The sequence below is a fragment of the Oncorhynchus kisutch genome, unplaced genomic scaffold (genome assembly GCF_002021735.2).
Source record: "Oncorhynchus kisutch isolate 150728-3 unplaced genomic scaffold, Okis_V2 scaffold983, whole genome shotgun sequence".
Classification (NCBI taxonomy): Eukaryota; Metazoa; Chordata; class Actinopteri; order Salmoniformes; family Salmonidae; genus Oncorhynchus; species Oncorhynchus kisutch.
The window spans coordinates 101,314-119,243 of NW_022262928.1; the positions used below are offsets into that span (position 1 = coordinate 101,314).

The window sequence follows — 17,930 nt, forward strand, 5'->3', positions numbered from 1 at the left end:
AGTTGAAATAACGTAATTATTTAAATTGAGAAAGGACAGGGCTCAACCTAACGCATAGTACCTATAAACCTGAAGCATAGCGAGGACTTACACCTATAGTTCCAACAAACGCGACAGACAAACCACATTATGAGGGAATCAGTTTTGTTCAGGGGATCCATATAGATTTTCCTCTGCGCAGTTTGCAGACACATTGTGAAACATTCTGTTCACTAACACGATTCTTAGTACGTTTGATACATCCAGTGAGTATAAACAAGTCTATATACGATGTGAGCAAAAAAAAGGCCATGGTGGCAAAGTAAATACAATATAGCAAGTAAAACACTGGAATGGTAGATTTGCAATGGAAGAATAAGCAAAGTAGAAATAAAAATAATGGGTTGAGTTTCGGCTCGACTACAGAGGCGTGTCCTGTCGAACTGTCAAACTCAGTGACGCTCTGTTAGGCGTGATCGGTCCCAGGAACTTTCGTCCGACAGGAATTGAACTGCGTTCAGACTCTTCCTGATGCTGCTAGAAAATTCTCGAACTTTCTGCGCGGGTATAAACTAGAATGGGTCCCAAGCGGAGCTGACAGAACGGTAGCGTTCTTCAACAGTAAGTGTACAGTTCAGGTTAGGCTTTAATTACGTTTATATACCATTCCATAGATATACTACCTGCAACCGGACCAGCGCATTTAAAGAGATTCTACCTTGTGCGAATTTGATTGGCAGTCAGCACAGGCTCAAGCAAGGGAACTTTAAACTATTTCTCGCAGCTATTCGGAATTAACACACCGACAGCTACATGGTCAAAATGGGTAAAGACTACTATAATGTTCTGGGCATACAGAAAGGGGCGACGGAGGACGAGATCAAGAAGGCTTATCGCAAGCAGGCTCTGCGTTACCACCCGGATAAAAACAAGTCTCCCAAAGCCGAGGACAAGTTTAAAGAAATAGCTGAAGCTTATGACGTCCTGAGCGACCCAAAGAAAAAGGACATTTACGACCGATTCGGCGAAGAAGGTACGTGTTCTATTGACCAGACACAACATGTTATTACTAAAAGTGATGAATAAATACACATTGTTTTCCGAAGTACTTTAGTTAGGTAGGCCTATCGGAAACGATTTCAAAGCTGCGATTATAAAGATGTAAAGCTGAATCATTGTCGCTGGATATTTGGATGAGTGTTATGGCGAAAAGGCATTTCAAGTTCTGTCTCAAGAACCTGCCTCTTTTCCTCTGATAATCTACTATTCTTCAGTGGTGCTGAAATCGTTGTATTTCTAGTGTTCTAACGCTTTGGGCCACAGAAGTTCCAAAACAAACGCTATATGCTTATAACAAACCAAGCAATAGCTCACAAGCCTTCCCTTCTCGGCCTGTGTGAGCAACAGCTTATAAGCCTACATTTCTTAGCCTATGTGAGCTATATTTTATAACGAGAAAGGGCAAGACACAGCAGGCTTATCGCATCTATCAGTTTTCCCCCATTCTCTATTCTTATGATTGTGCTGCAAGGGATTCGCGAGTTCCAACAAGAATCCCTTGCAGCACAATCATAAGAATGGAGAAGGGAAAAAAACGGATAGATACAATAACACTGCACGTCAAGAGCGGAGCGGCGAGGGAGAGGTGCGCGCCCACTACTGGAAGGTTCGGGCGCTGACGTCACAACAGGGCGGAGACTTTGACAGTTTTTCGCTAGCCTGTCAGCAAGTTTCTCAAACGACAGATAGTGTGGCTGTGTACTCCTTAGTATGTGAAATGGCTAGCTAGTTAGCGGTGGTGCGCGCTAATAGCGTTTCAATCGGTGACGTCACTCGCTTTGAGACCTTGAAGTAGTGGTTCCTTGCTCTGCAAGGCTTTTGTGGAGTGATGGGTAATGATGCTTTGTGGTGACTGTTGATGTGTGCAGAGGGTCCCTGGTTCGAGCCCGGTAGGGGCGAGGGGACGGACTAAAATTATACTGTTACACTAGGTTACAATGGTGCTGCTGTGTTCTTATCAGTTGTCTTTAAAGACCAGTCTAGATAACTCAAGGGTCAAGCTGCATCATTCCGTGTATAGCAACAGACACTGTAGACCACAGGAGGTTGGTGGCACCTTAATTGGGGAGGATGGGCTCATGGTAATGACTGGTTGGAAGTGGTGGAATGGTATCAAATACATCAGACACATTGTTTCCAGGTGTCTGATGCCGTTCCATTTGCTCTGTTCTGGCCATTATTATGAGGCAGCCTCCCTTCTATCTCTACACACAGAGCGCTCCTCCCTTCTATCTCTACACACAGAGCGTTCCTCCCTTCTATCTCTACACACAGAGCGTTCCTCCCTTCTATCTCTACACACAGAGCGGTCCTCCCTTCTATCTCTACACAGAGCGGTCCTCCCTTCTATCTCTACACACAGAGCGGTCCTCCCTTCTATCTCTACACACAGAGCGGTCCTCCCCTTCTATCTCTACACCACAGAGCGGTCCTCCCTTCTATCTCTACACACAGAGCGGTCCTCCCTTCTATCTCTACACACAGAGCGGTCCTCCCTTCTATCTCTACACACAGAGCGTTCCTCCCTTCTATCTCTACACACAGAGCGTTCCTCCCTTCTATCTCTACACACAGAGCGTCCCTCCCTTCTATCTCGACACACAGAGGGAGGAACGCTCTGTGTGGAGGGCTAGATGGGAGGAACGCTCTGTGTGGAGGGCTAGATGGGAGGAACGCTCTGTGTGGAGGGCTAGATGGGAGGAACGCTCTGTGTGGAGGGCTAGATGGGAGGAACGCTCTGTGTGGAGGGCTAGATGGGAGGAACGCTCTGTGTGGAGGGCTAGATGGGAGGAACGCTCTGTGTGGAGGGCTAGATGGGAGGAACGCTCTGTGTGGAGGGCTAGATGGGAGGAACGCTCTGTGTGGAGGGCTAGATGGGAGGAACGCTCTGTGTGGAGGGCTAGATGGGAGGAACGCTCTGTGTGGAGGGCTAGATGGGAGGAACGCTCTGTGTGTAGAGATAGAAGGGAGGAGCGCTCTGTGTGTAGAGATAGATGGGAGGAGCGCTCTGTGTGTAGAGATAGAAGGGAGGAGCGCTCTGTGTGTAGAGATAGAAGGGAGGCTGCCTCATAATAATGGCCAGAACAGAGCAAATGGAACGGCATCAGACACCTGGAAACAATGTGTCTGATGTATTTGATACCATTCCACCACTTCCACTCCAGTCATTACCATGAGCCCATCCTCCCCAATTAAGGTGCCACCAACCTCCTGTGGTCTACAGTGTCTGTTGCTATACACGGAATGATGCAGCTTGACCCTTGAGTTATCTAGACTGGTCTTTAAAGACAACTGATAAGAACACAGCAGCACCATTGTAACCTAGTGTAACAGTATAATTTTTTCCTCCCATCTAGCCTCCACACAGAGTGTTCCTCCCATCTAGCCTCCACACAGAGCGTCCTCCCATCTAGCCCTCCACACAGAGCGTCCTCCATCTAGCCCTCCCACACAGAGCGTTCCTCCCATCTAGCCCTCCACACAGAGCGTTCCTCCCATCTAGCCCTCCACACAGAGCGTTCCTCCCATTCTAGCCCTCCACACACAGCGTTCCTCCCATCTAGCCCTCCACACAGACGCATTGTTTCCACAACCATGGGTGCCACTGCACATAGGAAATGTTTACACAACATATATTGAAAGAAGTCTGGACCAGAGCCACAAATGTTTAACTCTCCCTCTCTCTCCCCCTCCCGCTCCCCCCCCCTCCCTTCCTTCCTCCCTCCCTCTCCTCTCCAGGGTTTGAAAGGAGGAGGCCCCCCAGGAGGAGGGGATGTTACCGGGGGCCCTAGTTTCAGCTACTCCTTCCAAGGCGACCCCCACGCCATCTTCGCCGAGTTCTTCGGGGGCCGGAGCCCCTTCGACCAGTTCTTCCCCGAAACGGTGGGGGGCCCAGACGGGGACAACATGGACACTGACGATCCCTTCGCCCGTTTCGGGATGGGGGGCGGTGGCATGGGGGGGTTCCCCCGTTCCTTCAGCACAGGGATGGGGGGAGGGGGGATGGGGGGGCAGATGGTTGAGAAGCACCAGGACCCACCCGTGCTCCACGACCTCAGGGTGACCTTAGAGGAGGTTGGTTGGTTGACTTATTTTATTTGACCATTCAAGGTATCCATATACACACAGCACATCATACAATTTAAAAAGTTGTGTAGGACACCATGAAGTCGATCTTTATACCTGTTCAGACAACATCCTCCAGGGGGCAGTAAAACACCAACCTTGTCTTTATACATGTTCAGACAACATCCTCCAGGGGCAGTAAAACACCAACCTTGTCTTTATACATGTTCAGACAACATCCTCCAGGGGGCAGTAAAACACCAACCTTGTCTTTATACATGTTCAGACAACAGCCTCCAGGGGGCAGTAAAACACCAACCTTGTCTTTATACATGTTCAGACAACACCCTCCAGGGGGCAGTAAAACACCAACCTTGTCTTTATACATGTTCAGACAACAGCATCCAGGGGGCAGTAAAACACCAACCTTGTCTTTATACATGTTCAGACAACAGCCTCCAGGGGGCAGTAAAACACCAACCTTGTCTTTATACATGTTCAGACAACAGCCTCCAGGGGGCAGTAAAACACCAACCTTGTCTTTATACATGTTCAGACAACAGCCTCCAGGGGGCAGTAAAACACCAACCTTGTCTTTATACATGTTCAGACAACACCCTCCAGGGGGCAGTAAAACACCAACCTTGTCTTTATACATGTTCAGACAACAGCCTCCAGGGGCAGTAAAACACCAACCTTGTCTTTATACATGTTCAGACAACAGCCTCCAGGGGGCAGTAAAACACCAACCTTGTCTTTATACCTGTTCAGACAACACCCTCCAGGGGGCAGTAAAACACCAACCTTGTCTTTATACATGTTCAGACAACACCCTCCAGGGGGCAGTAAAACACCAACCTTGTCTTTATACATGTTCAGACAACAGCCTCCAGGGGGCAGTAAAACACCAACCTTGTCTTTATACATGTTCAGACAACAGCCTCCAGGGGGCAGTAAAACACCAACCTTGTCTTTATACATGTTCAGACAACAGCCTCCAGGGGGCAGTAAAACACCAACCTTGTCTTTATACATGTTCAGACAACACCCTCCAGGGGCAGTAAAACACCAACCTTGTCTTTATACATGTTCAGACAACAGCCTCCAGGGGGCAGTAAAACACCAACCTTGTCTTTATACATGTTCAGACAACAGCCTCCAGGGGGCAGTAAAACACCAACCTTGTCTTTATACATGTTCAGACAACAGCCTCCAGGGGGCAGTAAAACACCAACCTTGTCTTTATACCTGTTCAGACAACAGCCTCCAGGGGGCAGTAAAACACCAACCTTGTCTTTACATGTTCAGACAACAGCCTCCAGGGGGCAGTAAAACACCAACCTTGTCTTTATACCTGTTCAGACAACATCCTCCAGGGGGCAGTAAAACACCAACCTTGTCTTTATACATGTTCAGACAACAGCCTCCAGGGGGCAGTAAAACACCAACCTTGTCTTTATACATGTTCAGACAACAGCCTCCAGGGGGCAGTAAAACACCAACCTTGTCTTTATACATGTTCAGACAACAGCCTCCAGGGGGCAGTAAAACACCAACCTTGTCTTTATACATGTTCAGACAACAGCCTCCAGGGGCAGTAAAACACCAACCTTGTCTTTATACATGTTCAGACAACAGCCTCCAGGGGGCAGTAAAACACCAACCTTGTCTTTATACATGTTCAGACAACAGCCTCCAGGGGGCAGTAAAACACCAACCTTGTCTTTATACATGTTCAGACAACAGCCTCCAGGGGGCAGTAAAACACCAACCTTGTCTTTATACATGTTCAGACAACAGCCTCCAGGGGGCAGTAAAACACCAACCTTGTCTTTATACATGTTCAGACAACAGCCTCCAGGGGCAGTAAAACACCAACCTTGTCTTTATACATGTTCAGACAACAGCCTCCAGGGGGCAGTAAAACACCAACCTTGTCTTTATACATGTTCAGACAACACCCTCCAGGGGGCAGTAAAACACCAACCTTGTCTTTATACATGTTCAGACAACAGCCTCCAGGGGGCAGTAAAACACCAACCTTGTCTTTATACATGTTCAGACAACACCCTCCAGGGGGCAGTAAAACACCAACCTTGTCTTTATACATGTTCAGACAACAGCCTCCAGGGGGCAGTAAAACACCAACCTTGTCTTTATACATGTTCAGACAACACCCTCCAGGGGCAGTAAAACACCAACCTTGTCTTTATACCTGTTCAGACAACAGCCTCCAGGGGCAGTAAAACACCAACCTTGTCTTTATACCTGTTCAGACAACACCCTCCAGGGGGCAGTAAAACACCAACCTTGTCTTTATACATGTTCAGACAACAGCCTCCAGGGGGCAGTAAAACACCAACCTTGTCTTTATACATGTTCAGACAACAGCCTCCAGGGGGCAGTAAAACACCAACCTTGTCTTTATACATGTTCAGACAACAGCCTCCAGGGGGCAGTAAAACACCAACCTTGTCTTTATACATGTTCAGACAACATCCTCCAGGGGGCAGTAAAACACCAACCTTGTCTTTATACATGTTCAGACAACAGCCTCCAGGGGGCAGTAAAACACCAACCTTGTCTTTATACATGTTCAGACAACAGCCTCCAGGGGGCAGTAAAACACCAACCTTGTCTTTATACATGTTCAGACAACAGCCTCCAGGGGGCAGTAAAACACCAACCTTGTCTTTATACATGTTCAGACAACACCTCCAGGGGGCAGTAAAACACCAACCTTGTCTTTATACCTGTTCAGACAACAGCCTCCAGGGGGCAGTAAAAACACCATAAAGTAAAACACCACCTTGTCTTTATACATGTTCAGACAACACCCACCAGGGGGCAGTAAAACACCAACCTTGTCTTTATACATGTTCAGACAACATCCTCCAGGGGGCAGTAAAACACCAACCTTGTCTTTATACATGTTCAGACAACAGCCTCCAGGGGGCAGTAAAACACCAACCTTGTCTTTATACATGTTCAGACAACACCCTCCAGGGGGCAGTAAAAACACCACCTTGTCTTTATCCTGTTCAGACAACAGCCTCCAGGGGGCAGTAAAACACCAACCTTGTCTTTATACATGTTCAGACAACAGCCTCCAGGGGGCAGTAAAAACACCAACCTTGTCTTTATACATGTTCAGACAACAGCCTCCAGGGGGCAAGTAAAAACACCAACCTTGTCTTTATACATGTTCAGACACAGCCTCCAGGGGGCAGTAAAACACCAACCTTGTCTTTATACATGTTCAGACAACATCCTCCAGGGGGCAGTAAAACACCAACCTTGTCTTTATACATGTTCAGACAACATCCTCCAGGGGCAGTAAAACACCAAACCTTGTCTTTATACATGTTCAAGACAACAGCCTCCAGGGGGCAGTAAACACCAACCTTGTCTTTATACATGTTCAGACAACAGCCTCCAGGGGCAGTAAAACACCAACCTTGTTCTTATACATGTCAGACACAGCCTCCAGGGGGCAGTAAAACACAACCTTTGTCTTTATACATGTCAGACAAACAGCCTCCAGGGGCAGTAAAACACCACCTTGTCTTTATACATGTTCAGACAACAGCCTCCAGGGGGCAGTAAAACACCAACCTTGTCTTTATACATGTTCAGACACACCTCCAGGGGGCAGTAAAACACCAACCTTGTCTTTATACATGTTCAGACAACATCCTCCAGGGGCAGTAAAACACCAACCTTGTCTTTATACATGTTCAGACAACAGCCTCCAGGGCAGTAAACACCAACCTTGTCTTTATACATGTTCAGACAAACAGCCTCCAGTGGGGCAGTAAAACACCAACCTTGTTCTTTATAACAGTGTTCAGGACAAAGCCTCCAGGGCAGTAAAACACCAACCTGTCTTTATACATGTTCAGACAACAGCCTCCAGGGGGCAGTAAAACACCAACCTTGTCTTTATACATGTTCAGACAACAGCCTTCCAGGGGGGCAGTAAAACACCACCTTGCTTTATACATGTTCAGACAACACCTCCAGGGGCACGTAAACACAACCTTGTCTTTATACATGTTCAGACATACAGCCTCCAGGGGGCAGTAAAACACCAACCCTTGTCTTATATACAGTGTTCAGGACAAACAGGCCTCCAGGGCGGCAAGGGTAAAACACCAACCTTGTCTTTTATACATGTTCAGACAAACAGCCTGCCAGGGGGCTCAGTAAACACCAACCTTGTCTTATATACATGTTCAGACCAACAGACCTCCAGGGGGCAGTAAAACCCAACCCTTGTCTTTATACTTGTTCAGACAACAGCCTCCAGGCGGCAGTAAACACCAACCTTGTCTTTATACATGTTCAGACAACACCTCCAGGGGGCAGTAAAACACCAACCTTGTCTTTATACATGTTCAGACAACAGCCCCCAGGGGGCAGTAAAACACCAACCTTGTCTTTATACCATGTTCAGACAACAGCCTCCAGGGGCAGTAAAAGCACCAACCTTGTCTTTATACATGTTCAGACAACAGCCTCCAGGGGGCAGTAAAACACCAACCTTGTCTTATACATGTTCAGACAACAGCTCCAGGGGGCAGTAAACACCAACCTTGTCTTTATACCATGTTCCAGACAACAGCCTCCAGGGGGCAGTAAAACACCAACCTTGTCTTCTATTACATGTTCATGACAACAGCCTCCAGGGGGCAGTAAAACACCAACCTTGTCTTTATACATGTTCAGAACAACAGCCCTCCAGGGGCAGTAAACACCAACCTTGTCTTTATACATGTTCAGACAACAGCCTCCAGGGGGCAGTTAAAACAACCAACCTTGTCTTTATACATGTTCAGGACCAACAGCCTCCAGGGGGGCAGTAAAACACCAACCTTGTCTTTATACATGTTCCAGACACAGCCTCCAGGGGCCAGTAAAACACCAACCTTGTCTTATACATGTTCAGACAACAGCCTCCAGGGGCAGTAAAACCCAACCTTGTCTTTATACATGTTCAGACAACCAGCCTCCAGGGGGCAGTAAAACACCAACCTTGTCTTATATACATGTTTCAGACAACAGCCTCCAGGGGGCAGTAAAACACCAACCTTGTCTTTATACATGTTCAGACAACAGCCCTCCAGGGGGCAGTATAAACACCAACCTTGTCATTTATACATGTTCAGACAACAGCCTCCAGGGGGCAGTAAAACACCAACCTTGTCTTTATACCATGTTCAGACAACAGCCTCCAGGGGGCAGTAAACACCAACCTTGTCTTTATACATGTTCAGACAACAGCCTCCAGGGGGCAGTAAAACACCAACCTTGTCTTTATACATGTTCAGACAACAGCCTCCAGGGGGCAGTAAAACACCAACCTTGTCTTTATACATGTTCAGACAACAGCCTCCAGGGGGCAGTAAAACACCAACCTTGTCTTTATACATGTTCAGACAAACAGCCTCCAGGGGGCAGTAAAACACCAACCTTGTCTTTATACATGTTCAGACAACAGCCTCCAGGGGGCAGTAAAACACCAACCTTGTCTTTATACATGTTCAGACAACAGCCTCCAGGGGGCAGTAAAACACCAACCTTGTCTTTATACATGTTCAGACAACAGCCTCCAGGGGGCAGTAAAACACCAACCTTGTCTTATACATGTTCAGACAACAGCCTCCAGGGGGCAGTAAAACACCACACCTTGTCTTTATACATGTTCAGACAACAGCCTCCAGGGGGCAGTAAAACACCAACCTTGTCTTTATACATGTTCAGACAACAGCCTCCAGGGGGCAGTAAAACACCAACCTTGTCTTTATACATGTTCAGACAACATCCTCCAGGGGGCAGTAAAACACCAACCTTGTCTTTATAACATGTTCAGACAACAGCCTCCAGGGGGCAGTAAAACACCAACCTTGTCTTTATACTGTTCAGACAACAGCCTCCAGGGGGCAGTTAAAACACCAACCTTGTCTTTATACATGTTCAGACAACAGCCTCCAGGGGGCAGTAAACACCAACCTTGTCTTTATACATGTTCAGACAACAGCCTCCAGGGGGCAGTAAAACACCAACCTTGTCTTTATACATGTTCAGACAACAGCCTCCAGGGGGCAGTAAAACACCAACCTTGTCTTTATACATGTTCAGACAACAGCCTCCAGGGGGCAGTAAAACACCAACCTTGTCTTTATACATGTTCAGACAACATCCTCCAGGGGGCAGTAAAAACACCAACCTTGTCTTTATACATGTTCAGACAACAGCCTCCAGGGGGCAGTAAAACACCAACCTGTCTTTATACATGTTCAGACAACATCCTCCAGGGGCAGTAAAACACCAACCTTGTCTTTATACATGTTCAGACAACAGCCTCCAGGGGCAGTAAAACACCAACCTTGTCTTTATACCTGTTCAGACAACAGCCTCCAGGGGGCAGTAAACACCAACCTTGTCTTTATACATGTTCAGACAACAGCCTCCAGGGGGCAGTAAAACACCAACCTTGTCTTTATACATGTTCAGACAACAGCCTCCAGGGGGCAGTAAAACACCAACCTTGTCTTTATACATGTTCAGACAACATCCTCCAGGGGGCAGTAAAAACACCAACCTTGTCTTTATACATGTTCAGACAACATCCTCCAGGGGGCAGTAAAACACCAACCTTGTCTTTATACATGTTCAGACAACAGCCTCCAGGGGGCAGTAAAACACCAACCTTGTCTTTATACATGTTCAGACAACAGCCTCCAGGGGGCAGTAAAACACCAACCTTGTCTTTATACATGTTCAGACAACAGCCTCCAGGGGGCAGTAAAACACCAACCTTGTCTTTATACATGTTCAGACAACAGCCTCCAGGGGCAGTAAAACACCAACCTTGTCTTTATACATGTTCAGACAACAGCCTCCAGGGGGCAGTAAAACACCAACCTTGTCTTTATACATGTTCAGACAACATCCTCCAGGGGGCAGTAAAACACCAACCTGTCTTTATACATGTTCAGACAACAGCCTCCAGGGGGCAGTAAAACACCAACCTTGTCTTTATACATGTTCAGACAACAGCCTCCAGGGGGCAGTAAAACACCAACCTTGTCTTTATACATGTTCAGACAACAGCCTCCAGGGGGCAGTAAAACACAACCTTGTCTTTATACATGTTCAGACAACAGCCTCCAGGGGCAGTAAAACACCAACCTTGTCTTTATACATGTTCAGACAACAGCCTCCAGGGGCAGTAAAACACCAACCTTGTCTTTATACATGTTCAGACAACAGCTATCGCAGCAGGCATCTGCGTTACCACCCGGATAAAAACAAGTCTCCCAAAGCCGAGGACAAGTTTAAAGAAATAGCTGAAGCTTATGACGTCCTGAGCGACCCAAGAAAAAGGACATTTACGACCGATTCGGCGAAGAAGGTACGTGTTTCTATTGACCAGACACAACATGTTATTACTAAAGTGATGAATAAATACACATTGTTTCCGAAGTACTTTATTAGGTGAGCCTATCGGAAACGATTTCAAAGCTGCGATTATAAAGATGTAAAGCTGAATCATTGTCGCTGGATATTTGGATGAGTGTTATGGCGAAAAGGCATTTCAAGTTCTGTCTCAAGAACCTGCCTCTTTTCCTCTGATAATCTACTATTCTTCAGTGGTGCTGAAATCGTTGTATTTCTAGTGTTCTAACGCTTTGGGCCACAGAAGTTCCAAAAACAAACGCTATATGCTTATAACAAACCAAGCAATAGCTCACAAGCCTTCCCTTCTCGGCCTGTGTGAGCAACAGCTTATAAGCCTACATTTCTTAGCCTATGTGAGCTATATTTTATAACGAGAAAGGGCAAGACACAGCAGGCTTATCGCATCTATCAGTTTTCCCCCATTCTCTATTCTTATGATTGTGCTGCAAGGGGATTCGCGAGTTCCAACAAGAATCCCTTGCAGCACAATCATAAGAATGGAGAAGGGAAAAAACGGATAGATACAATAACACTGCACGTCAAGAGCGGAGCGGCGAGGGAGAGGTGCGCGCCCACTACTGGAAGGTTCGGGCGCTGACGTCACAACAGGCGGAGACTTTGACAGTTTTTCGCTAGCCTGTCAGCAAGTTTCTCAAACGACAGATAGTGTGGCTGTGTACTCCTTAGTATGTGAAATGGCTAGCTAGTTAGCGGTGGTGCGCGCTAATAGCGTTTCAATCGGTGACGTCACTCGCTTTGAGACCTTGAAGTAGTGGTTCCTTGCTCTGCAAGGCTTTTGTGGAGTGATGGGTAATGATGCTTTGTGGTGACTGTTGATGTGTGCAGAGGGTCCCTGGTTCGAGCCCGGTAGGGGCGAGGGGACGGACTAAAATTATAACTGTTACACTAGGGTACAATGGTGCTGCTGTGTTCTTATCAGTTGTCTTTAAAGACCAGTCTAGATAACTCAAGGGTCAAGCTGCATCATTCCGTGTATAGCAACAGACACTGTAGACCACAGGAGGTTGGTGGCACCTTAATTGGGGGAGGATGGGCTCATGGTAATGACTGGTTGGAAGTGGTGGAATGGTATCAAATACATCAGACACATTGTTTCCAGGTGTCTGATGCCGTTCCATTTGCTCTGTTCTGGCCATTATTATGAGGCAGCCTCCCTTCTATCTCTACACACAGAGCGCTCCTCCTTCTATCTCTACACACAGAGCGTTCCTCCCTTCTAATCTCTACACACAGAGCGTTCCTCCCTTCTATCTCTACACACAGAGCGGTCCTCCCTTCTATCTCTACACAGAGCGGTCCTCCCTTCTATCTCTACACACAGAGCGGTCCTCCCTTCTATCTCTACACACAGAGCGGTCCTCCCTTCTATCTCTACACACAGAGCGGTCCTCCCTTCTATCTCTACACACAGAGCGGTCCTCCCTTCTATCTCTACACACAGAGCGGTCCTCCCGTCCTATCTCTACACACCGAGCGTTTCCTTCCCTTCTAATCTCTATCACAACAAGAGCGTTTCCTCCCTTCTATCGCTACACACAGAGCGTCCCTCCCTCCCTTCTATCTCGACACACAGGGGAGAACGCTCTGTGTGGAGGGCTAGATGGGCAGGAATACGCTCGGTGTGGAGGGCTAGATGGAGGACGCTCTGTGTGGAGGGCTAGAGGGAGGAACCGCTCTGTGTGGAGGGGCTAGATGGGAGGAACGCTCTGTGTGGAGGGCTAGATGGGAGGAACGTCTGTGTGGAGGGCTAGATGGGAGAACGCTGTCGTGTGGGAGGGCTAGATGGAGGAACGCTCTGTGTGGAGGCTCGATGGAGGAACGCTCTGTGTGGAGGCTAGATGGGAGGAACGCTCTTGTGGGAGGGCTAGATGGGAGGAACGCTCTGTGTGGAGGGCTAGATTGGAGGAACGCTCTGTTGTAGAGATAGAAGGGAGGGACGCTCTGTGTGTAGAGATAGATGGGAGGACGCTCTGTGTGTAGAGATAGAAGGGAGAGCGCTCTGTGTGTAGAGATAGAAGGGAGGCTGCCTCATAATAATGCCAGAACAGAGCAAATGGAACGGCATCAGACACCTGGAAACCAATGTGTCTGATGTATTTGATACCACTTCCACCACTTCCACTCACAGTCATTACCATGAGCCATCCTCCCCAATTAAGGTGCCACCAACCTCCTGTGGTCTACAGTGTCTGTTGCTATACACGGAATGATGCAGCTTGACCCTTGAGTTATCTAGACTGGTCTTTAAAGACAACTGATAAGAACACAGCAGCACCATTGTAACCTAGTGTAACCAGTATAATTTTTTCCTCCCATCTAGCCCTCCACCACAGAGTGTTCCTCCCATCTAGCCCTCACCACAGAGCGTTCCTCCCATCTAGCCCTCCACACAGAGCGTTCCTCCCATCTAGCCCTCCACACAGAGCGTTCCTCCCATCTAGCCCTCCACACAGAGCGTTCCTCCCATCTAGCCCTCCACACAGAGCGTTCCTCCCATCTAGCCCTCCACACACAGCGTTCCTCCCATCTAGCCCTCCACACAGACGCATTGGTTTCCACAACCATGGGTGCCACTGCACATAGGAAATGTTTACACAACATATATTGAAAGAAGTCTGGACCAGAGCCACAAATGTTTAACTCTCCCTCTCTCTCCCCTCCCGCTCCCCCCCCCCTCCCTTCCTTCCTCCCTCCCTCTCCTCTCCAGGGTTGAAAGGAGGAGGCCCCCCAGGAGGAGGGGATGTTCCCGGGGGCCCTAGTTTCAGCTACTCCTTCCAAGGCGACCCCCACGCCATCTTCGCCGAGTTCTTCGGGGGCCGGAGCCCCTTCGACCAGTTCTTCCCCCGAAACGGTGGGGGCCCAGACGGGGACAACATGGACACTGACGATCCCTTCGCCCGTTTCGGGATGGGGGGCGGTGGCATGGGGGGGTTCCCCCGTTCCTTCAGCACAGGGATGGGGGGAGGGGGGATGGGGGGGCAGATGGTTGAGAAGCACCAGGACCCACCCGTGCTCCACGACCTCAGGGTGACCTTAGAGGAGGTTGGTTGGTTGACTTATTTTATTTGACCATTCAAGGTATCCATATACACACAGCACATCATACAATTTAAAAAGTTGTGTAGGACACCATGAAGTCGATGCCTCATTTCCATTGTGGTCTTTTTTAAAGGTGCTCTCAGGCTGCACTAAGAGAATGAAGATATCCCACAAGCGGCTGAACGCAGACAGACGGACCCTCCGGATGGAGGACAAGATCCTGGAGGTGGAGATAAAGAAGGGATGGAAGGAGGGGACGAAGGTCACCTTCCCTAAAGAGGGGGACGAGACGCCGACTAACATCCCGGCAGACGTGGTGTTCGTGGTCAAGGATAAGCCACACCCGGTGTTCCGGCGAGACGGCTCTGACATCGTTTACCCCGCCAAGGTCTCCCTCAGAGAGGTAAGGCAGAGTGATCTGAACTTTAACTAAACTAAATATACCTTGTTTTTACACGATCCTCTCCAAGTGCTCGCTAAACAAATTGATAGCACTTAGAATGACTCATTCTTGAACCTACAGACAACTGTTTGTATGTAGACTAGAGGGATGAAGTGTAACATCTCTCTCCCCCTCTTCTCTCTCTCCCCCTCTTCTCTTCTCTCTCTCCCCCTCTTCTCTTCTCTCTCCCCCTCTTCTCCCCCTCTTCTCTCTCTGCCCCCTCTTCTCTCTCTGCCCCCTCTTCTCTCTCTGCCCCCTCTTCTCTCGCCCCCCCCCCCTCAGGCATTGTGCGGCTGCACGGTCATCGTCCCCACGTTGGACGGCAGGACAGTAACCGTGACGACAGGGGACGTGGTGCGTCCGGGGATGAAACGCCGCATCACGGGGGAGGGCCTTCCTCTGCCCAAGCGGCCCGATCGCCGCGGTGACCTGCTGGTGGAGTACGAGGTGGCGTTTCCGGAGAGACTGAGTCAGAGTGCCAAGGAGACCATCGCACAGGTGCTTCCACCCTAGTCCTGATAGCTATAAGCTATGAACTACTTAAGGACAAAATGGACGGAGCAGACGAACAGTGAAAAGCAACATGTGGCTCTCCTCCCTATCGCCTCTGACCAAAGAACGTTTATCGCCTCCATTTTCTGTTCCTTTCCTGACGAGTGTTGAATCGCCATCGTTCGTCGACACCCATCAGGTGACCTACTGCGCACAGCCAACTTTCGTTACGATGTCTCTTGACCTTTAGTTGAGGAAACTGTCACTCTGGACCTCGTGAGTCCACTTCAGAACCACTAGTGAACTGAGGAAACTGTCACCCTGGACCTCGTGAGTCCACTTCAGAACCACAAGTGAACTGAGGAAACTGTCACCCTGGACCTCGTGAGTCCACTTCAGAACCACAAGTGAACTGAGGAAACTGTCACCCTGGACCTCGTGAGTCCACTTCAGAAGCAATACAGGTGACTACATGGACAGGGGGCACCTGATCCCAGATCAGCACTACTGCACTGTAGAACTAGAGACCATCATAAATGTTGTTTGGCTTCCTTTAGTACGAGCCTCTTTTTAGCTCTACTTCTATACTGGTGAATGTTGCCATGTACAGACTAGAGCCATTGGCTTGTTAGCAGTGGTTTCCTGACCTCTCCTCTGGGACCCTCAGACATTTAACCACGTTGTTGTAGCCCTGAACTGGCTCACCTGGTTCACCTAGTCAAGGGCTTGAACTGGCTCTCCTGGTTCACCTAGTCAAGGGCTTGAACTGGCTCTCCTGGTTCACCTAGTCAAGGGCTTGAACTGGCTCGCCTGGTTCACCTAGTCAAGGGCTTGAACTAGCTCGCCTGGTTCACCTAGTCAAGGGCTTGAACTGGTTCACCTGGTTCACCTAGTCAAGGGCTTGAACTGGTTCACCTAGTCAAGGGCTTGAACTGGTTCACCTGGTTCACCTAGTCAAGGGCTTGAACTGGCTCTCCTGGTTCACCTAGTCAAGGGCTTGATAATTAGTTGATATGAGAGAGAGATATTAGGGTGAGAATGAATGGATTCTATTGACTCCCTCTCCAAGACATTTACTGCCAGAGAGACTGTTGGAGTAAGAGATTCATCATGATTCATCTTGTCAAGGGCTTGATGATTGGTTGACTAATGTAATCAGGTGTTCTAGCTCTTGAGTAGATGAAATACATTCGTCTGCGTGTCCCCCAGGAGAGGTCTGAAAACTCCTGTTTTGGGGGAATAGATTTGTATCGCTTGGTGGCATTTCTTGACAGATGGCGTCTTTTCATGCATCTATTCTAGTGTTTAGGTATCATGGGTTGTTTTCATGTATCTATTCTAGTGGTTTAGGTATCATGGGTTGTTTTCATGTATCTATTCTAGTGGTTTAGGTATCATGGGTTGTTTTCATGTATCTATTCTAGGGGTTTAGGTATCATGGGTTGTTTTCATGTATCTATTCTAGTGGTTTAGGTATCATGGGTTGTTTTCATGTATCTATTCTAGGGGTTTAGGTATCATGGGTTGTTTTCATGGTTTTGGATTCTGATCAAATCAATAGAAAGTATTGCCACTGATCAATGCCCATAGTGTAATAATACCAGTAGTCATTGGTTTAGAAGAGAAACAACGCTATTGGAATATATAGAAATATAATCTATAGAACAGACCTTCCCATTCTAGTCAATGCATTGAAATGGAAGATCCCTCACCTCAATATAGGGACCATTATTTCTCCTTCACAACAGGAACTAGTTTTATGTTTAAATCATGTAGTTTATAATCAAGGAATCCTTTTAAGAAAAACGTTAACCCTGGACAGAATCTTCTAAAACTACAACCAGACTTAATTTGCTATACATTTGTCATGTGTGTATTATATTTCTGAACAGTTTGCTATACATTTGTCATGTGTGTATTATATTTCTGAACAGTTTGCTATACATTTGTCATGTGTGTATTATATTTCTGAACAGTGTTCTATACACAGAATGTATTTTCTACGTGAATACCTTTCCTAGGTAAATAAAGTATGTTTTGTTCCAGATAAACGGATCCCTGTTTGTCTCTGTAGAAAGATGTAATGAAGGTGTTATGACAGTGTGATCTGGTATGAAGACGTCTCCTGGCTGGAGACGGGCCGGGGCCTCTTCGCTGCCTGTGTCTATGTGTTGCAGCCTGTGTCTGTGTGTTGCAGCCTGTGTCTGTGTGTTGCAGCCTGTGTCTGTGTGTTGCAGCCTGTGTCTGTGTGGTGCAGCCTGTGTCTGTGTGGTGCAGCCTGTGTCTGTGTGGTGCAGCCTGTGTCTGTGTGGTGCAGCCTGTGTCTGTGTGGTGCAGCCTGTGTGGTGCAGCCTGTGTGTTGCAGTCT

At 47.9% G+C, this 17,930-nt stretch overlaps 1 protein-coding gene across 1 annotated transcript; it reads left to right on the forward strand.

Annotated features, from left to right (window-relative positions):
* Positions 1-395: 395 nt before the first annotated feature.
* Positions 396-17,607, forward strand: LOC109884042 (dnaJ homolog subfamily B member 1). The gene is made up of 4 exons (XM_031817307.1): positions 396-1,012; positions 14,297-14,631; positions 14,762-15,031; positions 15,353-17,607. The coding sequence occupies exons 1-4, from the start codon at positions 793-795 to the stop codon at positions 15,581-15,583; spliced, it is 1,056 nt and encodes a 351-aa protein (XP_031673167.1). The 5' UTR covers positions 396-792; the 3' UTR covers positions 15,584-17,607.
* The last annotated feature ends 323 nt before the right edge of the window (positions 17,608-17,930 follow it).

What these genes read in the sequence shown, in the direction of transcription:
- LOC109884042 (XM_031817307.1), top strand. Translation starts at nt 793, where the DNA reads ATGGTCAAAATGGGTAAAGACTACTATAATGTTCTGGGCATACAGAAA. An exon ending in CGACCGATTCGGCGAAGAAG is followed by an intron (nt 1,013 to 14,296) that starts GTACGTGTTCTA and finishes TCTCCTCTCCAG; the next exon opens with GGTTGAAAGGAGGAGGCCCC. An exon ending in CCAAGGTCTCCCTCAGAGAG is followed by an intron (nt 15,032 to 15,352) that starts GTAAGGCAGAGT and finishes CCCCCCCCTCAG; the next exon opens with GCATTGTGCGGCTGCACGGT.